A 21387-nucleotide genomic window follows, 5' to 3' on the forward strand; every position below is an offset into this window, starting at 1 on the left:
CTTTTATAGTCTATCATGATTTCCGCTTGTATCTAAAACCTATAAAAAAATATATTCCTCAGTGTAGGCTTAGCCATATTTGTGTCATAAACATATCGCATACGTTTGTGCTATAAAAATTCTTGAGCTAATGACAAAATCCACTAAAGCCAATAAGCAACCTGCTAAACGAGTTAGCACTTAAAGAAACCTACAAAAAATGAAAAAAAGTGACACTCTGACATGAAATACAATTCAGTGAGCTGAAGAGAGTGCAGAAAACTGAGTATATGACGGAAGTTATGGCCGGGATAATCAATCAATATGAAGGGGGAGTCGCAGGGTGGTGGAAAAGTAAGCCCCATAAGCCTTTCACTTGGCATTGCCACCTACAACACCTCACAAAAAAAATATAGTTGGACGCCTAGAGCCGATAACGGTTATTACATATGCCAAACTTGTTTCTCTCCTCGCCCATTACCATTTTTTCTCTCCTTCGTAGAATGCCATGACAGCATATATAGAATATATATACTCCATATGAAGAATTTTCAACTCCAGACTTGGGGCCCCACACAAACGAGATTTCTTAACGGTTTTCCGCCGCTGCAGTAGTTGTTGCTGTTTATTTTTTCACTTGCCCGACTAACTCTGCACTGGGAAAAATGTTATCAAAGAGGTGGAAAATGTTTTCCGTATGATTTATAATAATTATTATACCTAAATTTATAAAATAAATTTTCCATTTTATATTTTGGTAGTTATAACAATTGGTTTTTATTTCCTCCAATTACATTTCTAAAATTTTAGTATTATAATCTAGTAAGCTAATAATTATTGATCTTAAAAATATAGTTATTCATTTATTTTATATGATAATTCAAAATCGGATATTTTTAATTTTAAAACCAACGTATCTTACTTTTTAAAGATTCTTAACATTCTGATTAAATTCCTTTTTAAGTGAAGCATTTGTTAATCAAAGTAAATTTTAAGTTAAGATCTTTTGTGCATTGAGACCTTTAGTTCTTTTCATTAGGTAGAGATATTTTTCTCACTGTATTTCTCCTCGATTCCTGCCTGTTCCCGCTGTGCCACTTGTTGCCGCCGATTCCGAGCCATCCAAGTCCATCTTTTAACTAGTTGCAGCTCGCTGTGCTGATTAACACTTGTGCACAGCCAAACAAGTTCGTTGCCTAAGTCTTTTATTTTTTAAATAATTTTTTTACCACACTCAAGTTTTCCATATGCAGGTGTCTGGGTGTCGGTGACTTGTTTTAGGTGCAGTCGGCTAGATTGGATTTTGTTGCACACACGCTGGCTCGAAAATTAGGCCAAACTCTTGCCAGTTATTGCAGTTTTTCCTACCATTTATCCGTTGCATATTGATCGATGTTAATACACCGATATCGACATGGATATGGGCGCAGAAGTGATGTTTTTGATTTTATGACTCAACTAATGGAACTGTAATGCTTGGCAATTAGTTGAGCTGTCAGATGTGAAAGAATTGTGTGTAGTGTCAATCACACGGTGATGATGATGTGGGTAATCCCAAGTCAGGTTTAAAAGAAGAAAATAAGACCTAAGTAAGATTTTTGCCTTAATATTTTCTCGCTATATTGAATTTTGATATAATATCTTAGCTTTGGGAATAAATCCAGAATTTGATTTTGAAATCGAGCTAAACACATTGAAGAGATTAAAAAAACAAAAAAAAGGAAAGTAACATTTTTTATAGGAAATACCGAAAACTCCAATGTAAAAAGTTAGATACTTTCATTATTGCCAAATATTTGCGTGATTTCTCAAAGGACTTCTTTGATTTTTCCGAGTAGATAGAAATGCTGCTGCCAAATACATAATTGCTTTTTACTAAAATCATAATCTACCATTTAATTGTTTCCACCTTCAAACGGGGTCTCACCTTCAAACGGGGTCTCTATGAAAAAATCAATTTTCCCCATTTCCGTACTGATCGCCAGCTCCAAAACAGAAGTTGTACCGCCATCGGCCATTGGCGGGCACTTAGGAATCCTAAGGCCTAACGGTAAAAGCCTCAAATTGATGATGACCAGGCCGACGTAACTGACAGACTGACAAACATGGCTCACGGTATGGAGCAGAGTCGATCGTGAAGACTTAGAACAGCAACTTCCACATTTTTGGACACGCTTGAGTAAACGCAGCCGAGCTGCCAAGAGTTTCAGGCTAATTAAATGAGCATCTCTTTCTGTCGGTCGGTGTGTTCTTTGCGGCTTCTATTCACTTCATCCAAGCGTACACTGGCAGAAAATTATGGCGATTTGGTTTGGCTGATAAGAGTTTCTGGGTCGGCAAGCACACACATGGGATTAGAGCCACCAAAATGATTTATGAGCGGGGGACAATGTGTTACCACCCCGCTTGTAAAGCCTTTATTTGTTTTTCTGTTTTATTTATGATATCGAGGCATTTAGTAAATCATAAAGCGTGAAATAAGCGTGCGCTTAAGTCAAATTAAACAAATTTGTGCTCATATGTCGGTGGCTTTTGAGTTTGGTCAGGGGAAGTCAACACTTATTCACTTCACCGACTTCTGTGTGAACCGAACTGTAGTGAGGAGGAAATAGTAAGAGAAAAATCTAATCAAAGCTAATTGAAGAATTACCAAATAGAATTTTCTTAGAACTGCAAAGGCCTTTAGTTTAACTGGTTTTTAAGCTTTCTACGCACTCACTGAAATTGAGATCTCATTCTCTTCCTAAGCCTTTTTTCGTAGAGATTTAATGGCTAAGATTCCGAGCTACTCAGCAGGCAATGGGGTTAATGAAATGAGCACACTAAAGAAGATTTATTGCAAGCCGCAGCCAAGGTTTCACTTTTTCTTTTATTTTACTTTTCTCATTTTTTAAAGCGAAAGAACTATAACGATTTCAAAAGAGCTGGATTGAAAACCGGGCATGGCATATTTATTTTTCGGAAATTGGGTAATAAGTACGTACCCGCACGTAAGCACGTAAGCAAACCAGATTAAATCAACGTAATTGTACACTGTTAACGATTAAAAAATTAAGATAAGCCCAAGTGCCTAAAGGGAGGGAAACTGGTTTCCTGTTATTATATACACATATTAAATTACAAAAAGATATATCAATTTAAAAAAATATTTTCCACGATTTATGGGACCACTAAAATAAATTTCTCACATCTTGCAGTAACCAAACCACACTTAACCCACAAAAAGTCAATTAGCTAATGTAATGAACCATGATTACTTCGACAAAGCGAAGAATTACAAGAAGCATATATAGTAAGCCTAGATATTCGCACATATATAGGCATGCAAAAATCTCACGTGCCTATATATAACTAGATGATTTTTACGTAAGAAATTCTCACATTATTAATTTGGTATTGTTTTCACAAGATCTTTTCGTATGCGGCAATCACTGGGCCTGCTCGGAAAATTATATATAGACAATGATCAGGCAATGTCGGCTTATATATTCAGCCAGCAGAAAGAGAAGGCCTGCGGTAATGAGAGAAAGACAGAGCGAATCACTTGGCCAAGTCACGCAGCAAACATTTGCATAGGTAATGGGGCAAAAAGCATGGGGGAAAAAGCAAAACTTCCTGGCAAGAATTTCAAATATCTGGCACACAATTCAATAAAACTAAAGAAATAACAACCGAGCGAATGCAAAAGCAAAGAGCCAAGAGGATGGAGACTCAAACCGGCTAACCTTGTCCAGTTTTTTTTTTCTGCGGCTGCACCCAAGTCGAAGACCAAAAGAATTTCCGAAGCCAATTGGCAGTTACGTGGCTTTAATTGCTCACGGCGAATCGAACTCTGAAGTTCTCGGCTGTCACGGTGACATGGCCACAAGGTGCAAGAATTTATCACAGTCGACGGAGAAAGAAAAGTATCCATGTGGGGGAGAATTTATTTGCAGCCATTAAAAACAATTACATGGGGCTTCTGTGCTGATTTAGATTTCCATTGAAGCGTGTTAGGTAACCCAGAAAGAAGGATCGCCGAAAGAGCTCCAGAAATGTCCAAGACTCGCCACTCTCCACTCTTCAATCGCCCACTCCATTTCTCCTGCTTTTAAGTGGAACACCTTACAGTTAGTTGTGTGGTTATTTTGGCATTCAAGCATGGCTAATACTAAATTGCGCTGCGGTAAATGGGCAGACAAATAAATAAATTCTAACAAATTGTATGGCATATAGCGGTTCTAGCAACCAGTTAGGCAAACAAATAAGCCGCAGAGGGAACGTTAACAATTTTACAGTTGGTAAATTGGGTGGAATTGATGGTAAAATAGGCAATGACCGCAAGGTTTGCGGCTAGCTGACTGATCGAAGATTCAACTATGAAGTGATTGAGTTGGGATTGAAAAAGAATTTCTGAGTATAAGCTACGTTTTGTTAAGGCTTCCTAATAATTTTAATAAGACATAGCAGTTGGATTATTTGTGAAATCTTATTTTAGTCATAGCTCTATTGCTTAAAGATTGGCTTCATAAAATCTTAGTTAGTTTTTACCTTGAACAGATTATGGATAAGGGATCGCTGAAAAATTACAATTTTAAAGGGGGCTTTCACATATTATATAATCCAACATCTATTAATAAGTAAATTTACTTATAATTAATTTGATAATATTTATATTGTATCCGGAACTTCACTTTGACTTTAAAATTACACTATTTAATTATGAAATATTGATATTATGAAAAAGTAACCTTTCTAAAAACCAATTTTAGAGTTTCGCCAGCTAACTGGCACTTTTCCAACACAATTCAATTAGAGATTATCAATAAACAGCGTATAAATTATCACCTTGGTTTCTTTAATTATTATTTGCTCAGAAATGCAATTTTCAATTGACCATGCCTTATCGACAGGATGCTGATTTCCATCCCAAGCAATACCTGTTTCCTTCAAATCAAACTCGAAGTCAAGGAAATCGTGAAAGTCCGCATTGGACACCCAAGCGAATCGGAAAATCTGGTAAATCTGTAACAACTTGCCGACCCGCTGAAAACACCAAAGACAACATTTGCCGACCGCTTTTGTATGTGACTTTTAAACGGCAGCGCGTGCTTCTGTACATAAAAAACTAAAAAACAAATTGTTTAAATACTTTTTCTGCTTTTTGTTTTGGTTTCGCTCATTGCAAACAAACAAAGAGTGTGTGCATGTGCGCCTCGCAGCATATTTTAGTCGATTTGATTTTAAATGAAAGCTGTCAATCAAGCTGACTTTGAGGCGGGCCGTGTCCAAGTTTCGCGCGCAACTTTCCCATTTTACCAGGAAAACTCCATGGCATTCGGCGGAAAACGAAAGCGTCACAGCCTCATCTTAAATCTAATCTCCGTTGGCCCAACAGCTTAATTATCAGCTGATTTGCTGTTTGAATTCTTGTTCTCATCGTCGAAACATACGGAAAGTTGTCAGATGCTGAACTGGACATAAATTATGCAAAACGAGTTAAGATGCTGATTGGGGTCACCACACATCTCTCTTTCTTTCTTCGTTGGTGGTTTAATTTAATGATTAAAAGCATACTGTTTAAATTCCATGAAATCTTTTTGGCGTTTTAAGCGGCTTACGTTGCGAAGAATCGTGGACATAGGAGTCTAACGTTACACCTGTAGCTTAATTAATTAAACAGAAAATGTTTTCCAAAAATTGTTTGAATATTTTCTTTCCAAAAAAAAACATGAAAAATGCTTAAATCATATCATGGTATTAAAATCACCTATTAATAATTCGGAGATTTGCTATCCGTCAAATTTGTAGATAAACATAAACAATAACTTGTTTTGGCCTTAAATGATTGACTCTCAAAATAAAAGTACATACACTTCATACTACCTAACAGTGACTTAAAATATCACTATACTTGAATATTCAAATAGCTCCTTATTATAAAACCAGTCAGAATTTTACCGGTAATAAAGTGCTTTCGAATAAAATTAAGGCATAAGCTAATTAGATATAATAAAGTTCAAAAACCAACTGTAGAATATAAACCAAATTTTAATATTTAACCTTGTCTAATAAACGAATTTCCCTTCTTTATTTTCCAGGCTGGGAACTGCGCGGCTTAAATTGTTATAAATATTTCAATATCAAGCATTCGTGGGATAAAAGCGCCGAACTGTGTCGAAGGTGAGTGGAGTTGCAACCATAACCATATGATAATAAGATTATGAGTATTTTGTGAGGAAGTGAGCGGGGGAAGTGCCGCCAACTAGTTCCGCCCGTTTTGTCAACGATCGAACTTAAGAGAAGGTGGCAAAAGCAATCAAGTTTTTTATATTTTTTTATTTTAACCAGGCAGCTACGCTTGAACAATTGCGCTACCTGTTGTTCTTGACGGATAGCTGGATGGATTGTTGGATTGATGGAGATACAAAGATGGTTGGTTGGTTGGTCAGTCAGAGATATATATGTACTTGCTCCAGCAATTGCCGTTACAGCAGCACATTGCATTTCCGTTGTCGACAGCTAACTGTCAATGCCAAAGTGGTCAGCAGCCAGAGCCAAAAAAGCAAAAGAAGCGAAACAAGTCGTTGGATTTGCTGACCAAGTTTGAAATCGCTTTTTTTCCAGCCCAACTGGGCGTGTTCATCAATATGCCGATCGATGCCCGGGTGATTCATAATTTCTGTTTCTTCGCCAACTCTTTTTTTCCCGCCTTCTCCTTTCGAGCGAAAAGAAAGTCGCCGCATGCTTCCGGCAAAGCTGTTCTTCCAGGCATTTTTATTTCTTTCTTTTTTTTTTGGGTGTTAACCTGCACCAATGACCCAAATACCTGGATAGCGATACACCTGCAGAAGAATTCCCCCCGTTGTGCCCCCCAAAAGAAAATTGAGAGTGTTTTGATAATAGAGCTGGGGATATTCGGGGCCCGGCTTAATGAACGTGAGAATCGTGAGCTGACCCACAGGGCATCATCATCCATACATATTGGGGTGAAAGTTTCTCCGCTTTTTCGTTGGTTCGCCTTTGGCCCAGGTAAATTATTTGGTGTGTGTGGTTTTCGTTAGCGGGTTAACTGAAAAAGATAAGTATTAATAAAGTTATTGGCTGCCGCTGAATGTCAATGCCCTACGCAATTTCTCCTCGTCAACGGCGTTAAATGGCACTTAAGTATGCCCGGCACATCGTGACTCTAAGACAACTGGCTACCCGCAGACCACTGCTCCTAATGTAATTTACATGCCGTAGACCTCGCCCCAGTCAAGTCCAGTGCTCATTTGAATGCCTCTAACGTGGCCGAGGAGTTCAACAAACGTTAGCCGACAATAGCTCATCCATCCATCCAGCTATGTGTGTTTCTTCAAATGGACGATTTGCCAAAAACATATTGTGTGTGGGTATTTTGTTTATATCAACACAGGGGGCTATTGCGTTGACAGGTGTCGTTACCCAGTCCAACATTCATTCAACTGTGAAATATTTCCGTAGTTTATTTAACTCTGGTTTCGGTGAAATTTCTTTTTGGCGTGCGTAGCATGCGAAATTGGGTAGAATGAAGGAAAGCCTCTGACAAGGCGTTAACACTTTGAGTTAACGGAGCTTTAAGCAGAAAAACATAAAGCTGAAAATTACTTGAGGTGGAAATTAAAGGAAGCCGACTTTGTATTTTCGAAATAGAATTTTTGCACTAAAGGTTTTTGCTATTACAATAGGCGAAACCTTTAACATTATGTTGAAATAATTTAATGATTTCTTAAAAGAATAATAATGGAAAGTCAATAAGCCGGTAATCATTTTCCTTGGTAGAATTCGTTTTAATGATATACCTAAAAGAATTTATTATATTTTATCATAAATGTTTAAGGCTTTTTCAGTTGATTAACCAGTTGATTTTACCATATACTAAGGGAATTTACAGAGTAAACTATAAATTTCGCTAGCTAGTCTAGTCTTTGGTAATAAACCCGCTAAGTGGAAGCCCAAACAGATCGAACATTTTTTGCTACCTTAGTGCACGCCCAAGCCATATAAAAAATGCCAAACCCAACCGAACCAAAAAAATGCGCGACTTACCAAGCCGCGTCTGAAGTTTTCACTCTGGTGTGGCACGCAGCAATTGTTGACGGCAGGGAGTGTCCCAGTCTCACATACATAATTTCGTATGCTTTTTCGATTTATATTTTTTGGCATGCCACAGCTGCAGCCATTTGCCAAAGGCAGCCACGTCCCACGCGGCGAATGCGTAATGTCGCAATGGCTTTTGGCTTTTCGGCTTTTGGGGGAAACTTGTTTTTCTCGCTGGGCCCGCAGAACTCCAAGTTATGAGATTGAAATCAAAGTGAGTTTAGCGATTGGAAATGAAAGTTTTACGTGTAGTGAGCCCGATTTCCCCCCAATCCATATCCACATGCAGCAGCACAACATAATTGAGATAGAAACAGAAAATAGAAAGTAAAGCGCAGCTGCATAATTGAAGTTGCATTACGCCCGGCAACGGAAGCTTGGTCAAGAGCGGAATACTAATCGCCCATATCCTCCCTGGCCAACTTTTCTTGGGGAAAATTAAATAATTATCGTGTTTATGCTGATAAGAATCGACATTTTTTCATGGTTGGTGTAACTGATTTAATTGAATAATTTATTTAATAAGAAATGTCACTTATCAAGCTCTGAACATTTTATTGTGTATTTTAAGTCATATTTTCTTGTATTTTTAATCGAATCAATTGTATTATGGTATGTCAATATTTTTCATTGAATTAAAAAATGCTTGACGAAAATTTAATTACCATATTATTATCTATATAAATTACAGTATTTCCAAATTCAATTTGCAATAAAATATTATTTTATTTTTTATATCGAACTCGAAATTTAAAATTCAATTATTATTCATATATGTATCTATAGATGTTTACTTTTAAAATTTTATTTACTTATGAGTATAGTACAACTAAAGAGAAATAAATTTATTTAAATTGAAATGATTACACTTTTAGAAATTGATTTGAAATTATTTAAGATCTTTGGTTCTTTGTAGGTTTCTATGTCAAACTGTTTTTGCTGCCAGTTGGTCTCCCCACTTTTTAGAAAAGCTATTTTATTTAGAAGATAAGATATAAGGTTTATAGTAATAAAAGCTTTAGATTTTTGGTTTTTTTTTTATTTTATTAATAATAAGAAAATAACTAGATAATTGATTTGGGAAAAAAATAGGAAAGTATTAAAAGGTTCATATTTTTTTCAGATACGGTGCCGAACTGGTGGCCATCGACAGTTATGCGGAGAACAACGAAACCCTGTCCATCGCCCGGGCCAGTGATCCCAACCAGAGGGCGTCTGATAAGTACTGGCTGGGATTGGCCTCCCTGGATGACCTGCGCACCAACACCTTGGAGTCCGCTTCCGGGGCTCTGATCTCCCAGTACTCCGGCTACTGGTCGCTGCATCAGCCGAATGCCGAATCCGGAGAGTGTGTTGCGGCTGGTTTCGCTGGAAAATCGCAGAGCTGGGATCTCGGGACCTGTGAGTCCCTGCTCCCGTTCATGTGCCGGGCCCAAGCCTGTCCACAGGGAGCCCTCCACTGCGCCAACGGCAAGTGCATCAACCAGGCTTTCAAGTGCGATGGTAGCGATGATTGTGGCGATGGAACCGATGAACTGGACTGTCCCGCTCAGTGCCACTACCACATGCAATCTGGTGGAGATGTGATCGAGACCCCCAACTACCCGCATAAATATGGAGCTCTGAGCAAGTGCAAGTGGACACTGGAGGGACCACTGGGCAGCAACATCATCCTGCAGTTCCAGGACTTTGAGACGGAGAAGACCTTCGATACCGTGCAGATCCTGGTTGGTGGTCGCACCGAGGACAAGTCCGTGTCACTGGCCACGCTGAGTGGTAAACAGGACTTGACCACCCAGCCTTTTGTGTCTGCCTCCAACTTTATGATTGTCAAGTTCACCACGGATGGCAGTGTGGAGCGCAAGGGTTTCCGTGCCACCTGGAAGACGGAGGCCAAGAACTGTGGGGGCATTCTGAAGGCCACGCTGCAGCGCCAGATCCTTACCAGCCCCAACTACCCAAAGCAATACCCCGGCGGCCTGGAGTGCCTGTATGTGATCAAGGCCCAGCCTGGTCGCATCATCTCCATCGAGGTGGACGATCTAGATATCGCCGAGGGGCGCGACTACCTGATGATCCGCGATGGTGATTCGCCCATGAGTCGCACCATTGCCAAGCTGACCGGCAAGACTGCCCAGAACAATCGGGTTATCATCTCAACGGGCAATGCTCTGTACCTGTACTTCAAGTCCAGTTTGGGTGAGGCCGGCAAGGGATTCAGTCTGAGGTACATTCAGGGTTGCAAGGCCACGATCACCGCCAGAAATGGCACTGTCACCTCACCCGCCTTTGGATTAGCGGACTACCCCAAGAACCAGGAGTGCTACTTCACCATCCGCAACAATGCCCGTGCCCCGCTCTCCCTGAAGTTCGACAAGTTCACCGTCCACAAGAGTGACAATGTCCAGGTGTTTGACGGATCCTCCACCTCCGGTTTACGCCTACATTCTGGCAATGGATTTACGGGTCCTGCGGCGCCCAAACTAACCCTGACTGCCTCATCCGGTGAGATGCTCATCAAGTTCACCTCGGATGCCCTACACAACGCTGCTGGGTAAGTAGTTTATAATTCTAACACCTTTAAATGAAAACCCATTACCCGAAACGGAACATAAGCTTCTGTTCTGTAAACATTTCATCCAAGATCTTTTCAAAGATCTTTCGAAAATCCAAAGTGTCATCATCTAATAATCTTCTTCCCCCCTCAGATGGTCGGCCACCTTCTCGGCCGATTGCCCGGAACTGCAGCCCGGAATTGGAGCCTTGGCCTCCAGTCGCGACACCGCTTTCGGTACGCTGGTCAGCTTTACATGTCCCATTGGACAGGAGTTTGCCACCGGCAAGACGCGACTGGTTACTGAATGTCTGCGCGGTGGCAACTGGAGTGTCTCCTACATACCCAAGTGTCAGGGTGAGTCTAGACCATATAATCCATATAAGAGTACCTTTACTAATTGATTAAAACCCAATCCAATCCAGAGGTCTACTGCGGTCCTGTGCCACAAATCGACAACGGTTTCTCCATTGGCTCCTCGAATGTGACCTATCGGGGTATCGCCATGTACCAGTGCTATGCCGGCTTCGCCTTTGCCTCGGGTGCTCCGATCGAGAAGATCTCGTGTCTGCCAGATGGTCGCTGGGAGAGGCAGCCCCATTGCCTGGCCTCCCAGTGCGCCGCCCTGCAGGAAGTGGCCCATGCCAATGTAACCCTACTGAATGGTGGAGGTCGCAGCTATGGCACCATTGTCCAGTACGAATGTGAGCCGGGTTACGAAAGGAACGGTCATCCTGTGTTGACCTGTATGTCTAACGGCACCTGGAGCGGAGATGTGCCCAGGTGTACCCGCAAAAGGTGCTTTGAGTTCCCAGAGATTGCCAACGGCTTTGTTGTGGAATCCTCGAGAGCCTATCTCTTTGGCGACGAGGCCAGGGTGCAGTGCTTCAAGGGATACAAACTGATCGGTAGCAACATTATGCGATGCAGCGAGGCTCAGAAATTCGAACAGCCTCCAACCTGCGAGGACATCAACGAGTGCAGCTCCTCCCAGTGCGATTTGACCACCACCGAGTGCCAGAACACCAATGGCTCCTTCCACTGCCAATGTAGATCCGGATTCACGGCCACCACGGAGTGCAGGCCAGTGGCGGATTTGGGATTGGGTAATGGAGGCATTCCGGATGATAGCATCAGCACTTCGGTTAGTGAGCCTGGATACAGCAAGACGCAGCTGCGATTGAACACGAATGGCTGGTGCGGTGGCTCCTCGGAGCCGGGAGCCAACTGGATCCTCATTGACCTCAAGGCACCCACCATTCTTCGTGGCTTCCGCACCATGTCCGTGCAACGTCCCGATGGCAATGTGGCATTTAGTTCGGCAGTGCGGCTGCAGTACACCAATGATTTGACGGATGTGTTCAAGGATTATGCCAATCCCGATGGCACTGCCGTGGAGTTCCGCATCCTGGAGCCCACGCTGTCCATCCTGAATCTCCCCCTGCCCATCGAGGCTCGCTACATCCGCTTCCGCATCCAGGACTACGTGGGTGCTCCTTGTCTGCGCATGGAACTGATGGGTTGCACGCGCCTGGATTGTGTGGACATCAACGAGTGCAGCAAGAACAACGGCGGCTGTGACCAGAAGTGCATCAACTCCCCGGGAGGATTCGCCTGTGGCTGCAACACTGGCTACCAGCTGTACACCTCCAACGGAACGGCTGGCTATCACATCGAACGCTCGGAGTCCGGAGAACGTGATGGGGACACCTACCAGCGCAACAAGACCTGTGTGCCATTGATGTGTCCCGAGCTTGAGGCTCCGGAGAATGGACAACTGCTGAGCGATAAGAATGAATACCACTTTGGGGATGTGGTCCGCTTCCAGTGCCACTTCGGCTACATCATGAGCGGCAGCGCGGCTGCCCTGTGCCTGTCCAGCGGTCAGTGGAATGCCACCGTACCAGAGTGCAATTGTAAGTATATTCGCGATCTATTAAAAAATGTATTCAACTGGGACTAGAACCAGATAGTGGTATCTCTTATAACCTAAGCTTTACTGACTCTTATGATTCATAAGTTATGAAACTATGTGTGATAATAACACCACTTAGCGCCTATATATTCCACCAATTGGAGTTCAAAATGGAAACTTCCTTGACAGAAATGTCTATATCTATAGCTGAATTTTACTAAAACTATTTTCTTCTTTTTACATTTACCGGCACACCAAACAGGTAAACATTCCTGTTTGGTGTGCGGGTAAATGTAATGTAATATTGTAATATTACTTTGGGTACATAATATCGAACTTCCACATTTTGAACATTCCTAAATACATTTCTTTCCTAATTTTATTTTAGTCGATGGTCTATAGTCGAACTTCTATAACTAAAACTTTCCTAAATACTTTGTTTCTATCTCGACCGATTCAAAGTTATGTGAGGAGGTGCTAAACAATATAGGCATAATAATATCATATCATTTTTATGAGACTCAAAGATTGTGAGAAATAGAGCTTACCTTCCTAAATTCTGTTCGAAAAGAATAAAGGATTACTTTAAAACTATGAATTTACATTAATATTTCTACATTTTCCTTTCTAGATGCCAAGTGCGTTTCCCTGCCCGATGATAAGCTGGAGGGTCTGACTGTGGCCCGTCCGGATCCCGAGTCCGTGCTAGTGCCCTTCCGCGATAATGTGACCATTACATGCGGATCGGCGGGACGCCAACTGAGAGCCACCGCCTCATCCGGTTTCCGGCAGTGCGTGTACGACCCAAAGCCGGGTCTGCCCGACTACTGGCTATCGGGAATGCAGCCCTCCTGTCCCCGTGTTGACTGCTACTCGCCCATGCCCACGCCGGGAGCGGAGTACGGACAATTTGTGGACACGCGCTATCAGAGCAGCTTCTTCTTCGGTTGCCAGAACACCTTCAAGTTGGCTGGACAGACGGGTCGACATGACAACGTGGTTCGCTGTGGAGCCGATGGAATATGGGATTTCGGAGATCTGCGCTGCGAGGGACCAGTTTGCGAGGATCCTGGTAGACCCGCAGATGGTCGCCAGATTGCCCGCAGCTACGAGCAGAGCTCGGAGGTGTACTTCGGCTGCAATCGTCCTGGCTACATCCTGATCAACCCCAGGCCCATTACCTGCATCCGCGAGCCGGAGTGCAAGGTCATCAAGCCTCTGGGCTTGGGATCCGGCAGGATTCCAGATTCGGCCATCAATGCTACCTCTGAGCGACCCAACTATGAGGCTAAGAACATACGACTAAACTCCGCCACTGGATGGTGTGGAAAGCAGGAGGCATTCACCTATGTGAGCGTGGATTTGGGACAGATTTACCGCGTGAAGGCCATCCTGGTCAAGGGAGTGGTGACCAACGATATTGTGGGCAGGCCCACAGAGATTCGATTCTTCTATAAGCAGGCCGAGAGCGAGAACTACGTGGTGTACTTCCCCAACTTCAACCTGACCATGCGGGATCCTGGCAACTACGGTGAGCTGGCCATGATCACGCTTCCCAAGTTCGTGCAGGCGCGCTTCGTGATCCTGGGAATAGTGAGCTACATGGACAACGCCTGTCTGAAGTTCGAGCTGATGGGTTGTGAGGAGCCGAAACAGGAACCTCTGTTGGGTTATGACTACGGATACTCCCCTTGTGTAGACAATGAGCCACCGATCTTCCAGAACTGCCCCCAGCAACCGATTGTGGTGCGTCGCGATGAGAATGGCGGAGTACTACCAGTGAACTTCACCGAACCCACGGCTGTGGATAACTCAGGATCGATAGCACGTCTGGAGATTAAGCCCCAGAATTTCCGTACTCCCAGCTACATCTTCAAGGATACGGTTGTGAAGTATGTGGCTTTCGACTACGATGGTAATGTAGCCATCTGTGAGATCAACATCACTGTTCCCGATGTCACACCACCACTACTCCAATGCCCTCAGAGTTATGTGATTGAGTTGGTGGATCGTCAGGATAGCTATACTGTGAACTTCAATGATACTCGCAAGAGGATCAAGACCTCCGATGACACGGGAGAGGTTAAACTTCAGTTTAGCCCCGAAAGTGCCACCATTAAGATTGGAAACTTTGAGAACGTAACGGTTACGGCTACGGATAAGTACAACAACCGGGCAGCCTGTCACTTCCAGGTCTCCGTGAAAGCCTCACCTTGTGTGGACTGGGAGCTGCAGCCACCGGCCAATGGAGCTATTAACTGTCTGCCTGGAGACCGTGGAATCGAGTGTATAGCCACCTGCAAGCCAGGATTCCGTTTCACGGATGGAGAGCCTCTGAAGACCTTCTCCTGCGAGACTTCCCGTCTGTGGCGTCCCACATCCGTGGTTCCTGATTGTGTGTCCGAGAACACGGAGCAAGCTGCGTACCATGTGACCGCCTCCATCACCTATCGTGCCAATGGAGCTGTTGCCCAATCCTGCCTGGGTCAGTACCAAGAAGTTCTATCCCAGCATTACAGTGGATTGAACCAGTTGCTATCGCAACGCTGCTCGGCGGTCAATGTGCAGATGAACGTAACCTTTGTGAAGTCGGTGCCCTCGCTGCTGGAGGAGAACGTGGTCAAGATGGACTTCATACTCTCCATCCTGCCGGCTGTGCGTCAGCCACAGTTGTATGACCTTTGTGGCTCCACCCTAAACCTGATCTTCGACTTGAGTGTTCCGTATGCCAGTGCCGTGATCGATGACCTTCTGAATATTGCCAGCATTGGTAACCAGTGTCCACCACTTAGGGCTCTAAAATCGAATATCTCGAGGGGCTTCAACTGCAATGTGGGTGAGGTGCTTAACATGGACACCAGCGATGTGCCGCGCTGTCTGCACTGTCCTGCCGGAACCTATGTGTCCGAGGGTCAGAACAGCTGCACCTACTGCCCGAGGGGCTACTACCAGAACCGCGATCGCCAGGGAACCTGCCTGCGCTGTCCCGCCGGAACTTACACCAAGGAGGAGGGCACCAAGTCACAGGCGGACTGCATACCCGTCTGTGGTTATGGTACTTACTCACCCACTGGACTGGTTCCTTGCCTGGAGTGTCCACGCAACTCTTTCACCGCCGAGCCACCAACGGGTGGATTTAAGGACTGTCAGGCCTGTCCGGCTCAGAGCTTCACCTACCAGCCGGCTGCCTCGAACAAGGATCTGTGTCGCGCCAAGTGCGCTCCAGGAACGTATTCCGCCACCGGATTGGCCCCCTGTTCGCCCTGCCCACTGCATCACTACCAGGGAGCCGCCGGAGCACAGAGCTGCAACGAGTGCCCGAGTAACATGAGAACCGATGCCGCTGCCTCCAAGGGAAGGGAACAGTGCAAGCCAGTGGTTTGTGGTGAGGGTGCCTGCCAACATGGAGGACTCTGTGTGCCCATGGGTCATGACATCCAGTGCTTCTGTCCCGCCGGATTCTCCGGACGTCGTTGCGAACAGGACATCGACGAGTGCGCCTCCCAACCCTGCTACAACGGTGGTCAGTGCAAGGACCTTCCTCAGGGCTACCGCTGCGACTGTCCAGCTGGTTACTCCGGCATCAATTGCCAGGAGGAGACCAGTGACTGTGGAAACGATACCTGCCCCGCCAGAGCCATGTGCAAGAATGAACCGGGCTATAAAAATGTGACCTGCCTGTGCCGCAGTGGCTACACTGGAGATCAGTGCGATGTAACCATTGATCCCTGCACAGCGAATGGTAATCCTTGCGGAAATGGAGCTAGTTGCCATGCCCTAGAGCAGGGTCGCTACAAGTGCGAGTGTGTCCCAGGATGGGAGGGCATCCACTGCGAGCAGAACATCAACGACTGTTCGGAGAACCCCTGCCTGTTGGGCGCCAATTGTACGGATCTAGTCAACGACTTCCAGTGTGCCTGCCCACCAGGATTCACTGGCAAGCGATGCGAGCAGAAGATCGACCTCTGTCTCTCGGAACCCTGCAAGCATGGCACCTGTGTGGACCGACTCTTCGACCACGAGTGCGTCTGCCATCCGGGCTGGACGGGATCGGCCTGTGACCAGAACATCGACGACTGCGAGAACCGACCCTGCGCCAACGAGGGAACCTGCGTGGACCTGGTCGATGGATACAGTTGCAATTGTGAGCCCGGCTACACGGGCAAGAACTGCCAGCACACCATCGACGACTGTGCCTCCAATCCCTGCCAGCATGGAGCAACCTGTGTGGATCAGCTAGACGGATTCAGCTGCAAGTGCCGTCCTGGTTATGTGGGTCTCTCCTGTGAGGCTGAGATCGACGAGTGCCTGAGTGACCCCTGCAATCCCGTGGGCACGGAACGCTGCCTCGACCTGGACAACAAGTTTGAGTGCGTCTGCCGCGATGGATTCAAGGGACCGCTGTGCGCTACCGATATCGATGACTGCGAGGCACAGCCCTGCTTGAACAATGGGCTCTGCCGGGATCGCGTCGGTGGCTTCGAGTGTGGCTGTGAACCTGGTTGGAGTGGAATGCGCTGCGAGCAGCAGGTTACCACTTGTGGAGCGCAGGCTCCTTGCCAGAATGACGCCAGTTGCATTGACCTGTTCCAGGACTACTTCTGCGTGTGTCCCAGTGGAACGGATGGCAAGAACTGCGAAACTGCCCCAGAACGCTGTATCGGCGATCCTTGTATGCATGGTGGCAAGTGCCAGGACTTCGGTTCCGGCCTGAACTGCAGTTGTCCTGCGGATTACTCTGGTATCGGTTGTCAGTACGAATACGATGCTTGCGAGGAGCAGGTCTGTCAGAACGGAGCTACCTGCGTGGACAATGGAGCTGGCTACAAATGCCAGTGCCCTCCTGGCTTTACTGGACACAATTGCGAACAGGACATCGTGGACTGCAAGGACAATTCCTGCCCTCCAGGCGCCACCTGCGTGGATCTGACCAACGGCTTCTATTGCCAGTGTCCGTTTAACATGACCGGCGATGACTGCCGAAAGGCCATCCAGGTGGACTACGATCTGTACTTCAGCGATCCTTCGCGATCCACGGCTGCCCAGGTTGTACCCTTCCCCACGGGAGAGGCCAACAGCTTGACAGTGGCCATGTGGGTGCAGTTTGCCCAGAAGGACGACCCCGGTATCTTCTTTACTCTGTACGGCGTGGAATCCGCTCGGATGACCCAACGCCGCCGAATGCTCCTCCAGGCTCATTCCAGTGGTGTTCAAGTTTCCCTGTTCGAGGACCAATCTGATGCCTTCCTGAGCTTCGGAGAGTACACCTCCGTTAACGACGGACAGTGGCATCATGTGGCCGTAGTCTGGGATGGAATCTCCGGACAACTTCAATTGATTACCGAAGGTCTGATTGCTAGTAAGATGGAATACGGAGCGGGTGGCACTCTGCCTGGGTACCTCTGGGCAGTGCTGGGACGTCCTCAGCCCTATGGTCTTACCAACGAGCTGGCCTACTCGGATTCTGGCTTCCAGGGCACCGTTACCAAGGCTCAGGTTTGGGCCCGAGCCCTCGACATCACCTCGGAGATCCAGAAACAGGTGCGCGACTGCCGATCTGAACCGGTTCTCTATCCTGGTCTCATCCTCAACTGGGCGGGATATGAAGTCACATCCGGTGGAGTGGAGCGCAATGTGCCCTCCCTCTGCGGACAACGCAAGTGTCCTGTGGGCTACACTGGAGCCAATTGTCAACAATTGGTAGTGGACAAGGAACCACCAGTAGTGGAGCACTGCCCCGGAGATCTGTGGGTGATTGCCAAGAACGGATCCGCGGTGGTCACCTGGGATGAGCCGCACTTCAGCGACAACATTGGCGTGACCAAGATCTATGAGCGCAATGGACACCGATCAGGAACCACCCTACTTTGGGGCACCTATGACATCACCTACATTGCATCCGATGCAGCTGGAAATACTGCCTCCTGCAGCTTCAAGGTTTCTCTGCTTAGTAAGTATTGGGGTAGAGTCTTTTTTGAGAATTTTTATTAATTTCATTAACACTATTTTACAGCCGACTTCTGTCCAGCTTTGGCGGATCCTGTCGGAGGATCGCAGGTGTGCAAGGATTGGGGAGCTGGTGGACAGTTCAAGGTCTGCGAAATTGCCTGTAATACCGGTCTGCGATTCTCGGAGCAGGTGCCCGAGTTCTACACCTGCGGAGCCGAGGGCTTTTGGCGACCCACGCGGGAACCCTCCATGCCACTGGTCTACCCATCCTGCTCACCCTCGAAGCCCGCCCAGCGTGTGTTCCGCATCAAGATGCTCTTCCCCTCGGATGTGCTTTGCAACAAGGCTGGTCAGGCGGTGCTCCGTCAGAAGGTCACCAACTCGGTTAATGGTCTCAACAGGGACTGGAACTTCTGCTCTTTTGCCATTGAAGGAACAAGGTTTGTTTTAGTTTTGCTTCTGAGGGAAATCCATTTCTTATTCAATTTTACAATCCAGGGAATGCAAGGACATCCAGATCGATGTGAAATGCGATCATTACCGAGCTGCCCAGAACAACCGAGTGCGTCGCCAGTCCAAGGATGGTGGAGTCTATGTAATGGAGGCGGAACTTCCAGTGGTCAAGTAAGTAGTTGCATGATACCCTAAAAATCCAACATCTAGCATGTCCTGATATCCGTCGTTTATACCCGTGTACACTGTGTATATGCTATATGTGTTTTGTGTGTGTTTGTTAACCAAATTTGCAGCGAGGAGGATGACGATCTGACTTTGACGGGTCGCCAGGGACGCCAACAAACTGGCGGCGATACATACACCCTGGAGATAGCCTTCCCGGCTGTAAAGTATGTCTAGCACTCCTTTGTTGGTTCACCTTACGAATAACCAAATCCGACAAATTGCACCCGATCTGCCCAGCATCAAATCTGCACCCAGTACTACCAACAACCAGTCTCAGTCTCAGTCTAATCCAACATCCATCCAATCAAACCTAATGCTTGTCTAACCTCATGTTACATGTCTATGCGTTCTAACCCAATGTTAAGGCTTACTTATCAATGTCCAGAACAAGTAATGTTAAGTGTCACAAAAGTTAAACCAAGGATAAAGAATACACTACAACTTTAAAAACATGCTTTTAAAATTTATCAGAGATCCATACAATATTTTTATTATATTTTTTAAAAATGTTAAGAAAATAGTTATATTTTAATCTAAACTAAATATTTGAAATGTTCATGATTATAGAACATCATTGTGATTCTTAACTTACAACTCTTAATCTGGACATTACCATGTTTTTTAATTTAATTCGGTTTAGAAAATGTCGTTTAACCCTAACTAATTAACCTTGTTTCTGTTACCCTCCAGTGATCCTGTGGTGCACACATCGACTGGTGAACGATCTAGTGTCAAGCAATTGTTGGAGAAGCTCATCCTTGAAGACGATCAGTTTGCAGTGCAAGAGATTCTGCCCAACACAGTTCCGGATCCAGCTTCCTTGGAACTGGGCTCGGAGTACGCTTGTCCAGTGGGCCAGGTGGTGATGATCCCCGACTGTGTGCCCTGTGCCATTGGAACCTTCTACGACAGTGCAAACAAGACGTGTATAGCTTGCTCCCGCGGAACCTACCAGTCGGAGGCTGGGCAGCTGCAGTGCAGCAAGTGCCCGGTGATCGCCGGAAGACCAGGAGTGACCGCAGGACCAGGTGCCCGCTCAGCGGCTGACTGCAAGGAGCGCTGCCCGGCCGGCAAGTACTTCGATGCGGAGACGGGTCTGTGCCGCTCCTGCGGCCATGGATTCTATCAGCCCAACGAAGGATCCTTCGGCTGTGAGCTGTGTGGCCTGGGACAGACCACTCGCTCCACGGAGGCCACGTCGCGCAAGGAGTGTCGCGATGAGTGCAGTTCCGGCCAGCAATTGGGAGCCGATGGACGCTGTGAGCCCTGCCCACGTGGCACCTACCGCCTGCAGGGCGTCCAGCCATCCTGCGCTGCCTGTCCGCTGGGCAGGACGACGCCCAAGGTGGGCGCCAGTTCAGTGGAAGAGTGCACCCTGCCCGTCTGCTCGGCGGGTACGTATCTGAACGCCACCCAGAACATGTGCATCGAGTGCCGCAAGGGCTTCTACCAGTCGGAGTCACAGCAGACCGCCTGTCTGCAGTGTCCACCCAATCACAGTACAAAGATCACCGGAGCCACCTCGAAGAGCGAGTGCACCAATCCCTGCGAACACATTGCCGAGGGCAAGCCGCACTGCGATGTGAATGCGTACTGCATCATGGTGCCGGAGACTTCGGACTTCAAGTGCGAGTGCAAGCCTGGCTTTAATGGAACGGGAATGGCCTGCACGGATGTTTGCGACGGCTACTGTGAAAACTCGGGTGCCTGTGTCAAGGATCTTAAGGGAACGCCCTCTTGCCGCTGCGTTGGCTCCTTCACGGGACCTCATTGCGCCGAACGATCCGAGTTCGCCTACATTGCCGGTGGCATCGCCGGAGCGGTGATCTTCATCATTATCATCGTACTGCTCATTTGGATGATCTGCGTGCGCTCCACGAAGCGCAGGGATCCCAAGAAGATGCTGACGCCAGCGATTGACCAAACCGGATCGCAGGTGAACTTTTACTACGGCGCCCACACGCCCTACGCGGAGTCCATCGCGCCCTCGCACCACAGCACCTATGCGCACTACTACGACGACGAGGAGGATGGCTGGGAGATGCCCAACTTCTACAATGAAACATACATGAAGGATGGTAAGTTATAACAAGATAAGTCTTAGTTAAAATTAAATCCATTATCCAAAAAAAAGCAAGTAATGATTACACGATCCCACTTTTTCTTCACACTTCCTGAAGATGAAAGATTCTTGATATCAAGACGAATG

The 21387-nt window shown here is 46.3% G+C and overlaps 1 protein-coding gene across 3 annotated transcripts in view; it reads left to right on the plus strand.

The window, feature by feature from the left end:
- Nucleotides 1-21387, plus strand: part of LOC119548655 — a 34421-nt gene that overhangs the window by 11888 nt on the left and 1146 nt on the right. For 2 of the 3 annotated variants that reach the window (XM_037856068.1, XM_037856067.1), the window contains 9 exons: nucleotides 6060-6141; nucleotides 9203-10633; nucleotides 10788-10990; nucleotides 11059-12549; nucleotides 13180-18498; nucleotides 18562-18937; nucleotides 18996-19121; nucleotides 19247-19342; nucleotides 19869-21256. In XM_037856068.1, the coding sequence (XP_037711996.1) occupies nucleotides 6060-6141; nucleotides 9203-10633; nucleotides 10788-10990; nucleotides 11059-12549; nucleotides 13180-18498; nucleotides 18562-18937; nucleotides 18996-19121; nucleotides 19247-19342; nucleotides 19869-21256 (10512 nt within the window). The remainder of the gene's footprint in view (nucleotides 1-6059; nucleotides 6142-9202; nucleotides 10634-10787; nucleotides 10991-11058; nucleotides 12550-13179; nucleotides 18499-18561; nucleotides 18938-18995; nucleotides 19122-19246; nucleotides 19343-19868; nucleotides 21257-21387) is intronic. The other variant, XM_037856069.1, reaches the window with a different exon arrangement.

This window comes from Drosophila subpulchrella, chromosome 2L (genome assembly GCF_014743375.2).
Source record: "Drosophila subpulchrella strain 33 F10 #4 breed RU33 chromosome 2L, RU_Dsub_v1.1 Primary Assembly, whole genome shotgun sequence".
Taxonomy (NCBI): Eukaryota; Metazoa; Arthropoda; class Insecta; order Diptera; family Drosophilidae; genus Drosophila; species Drosophila subpulchrella.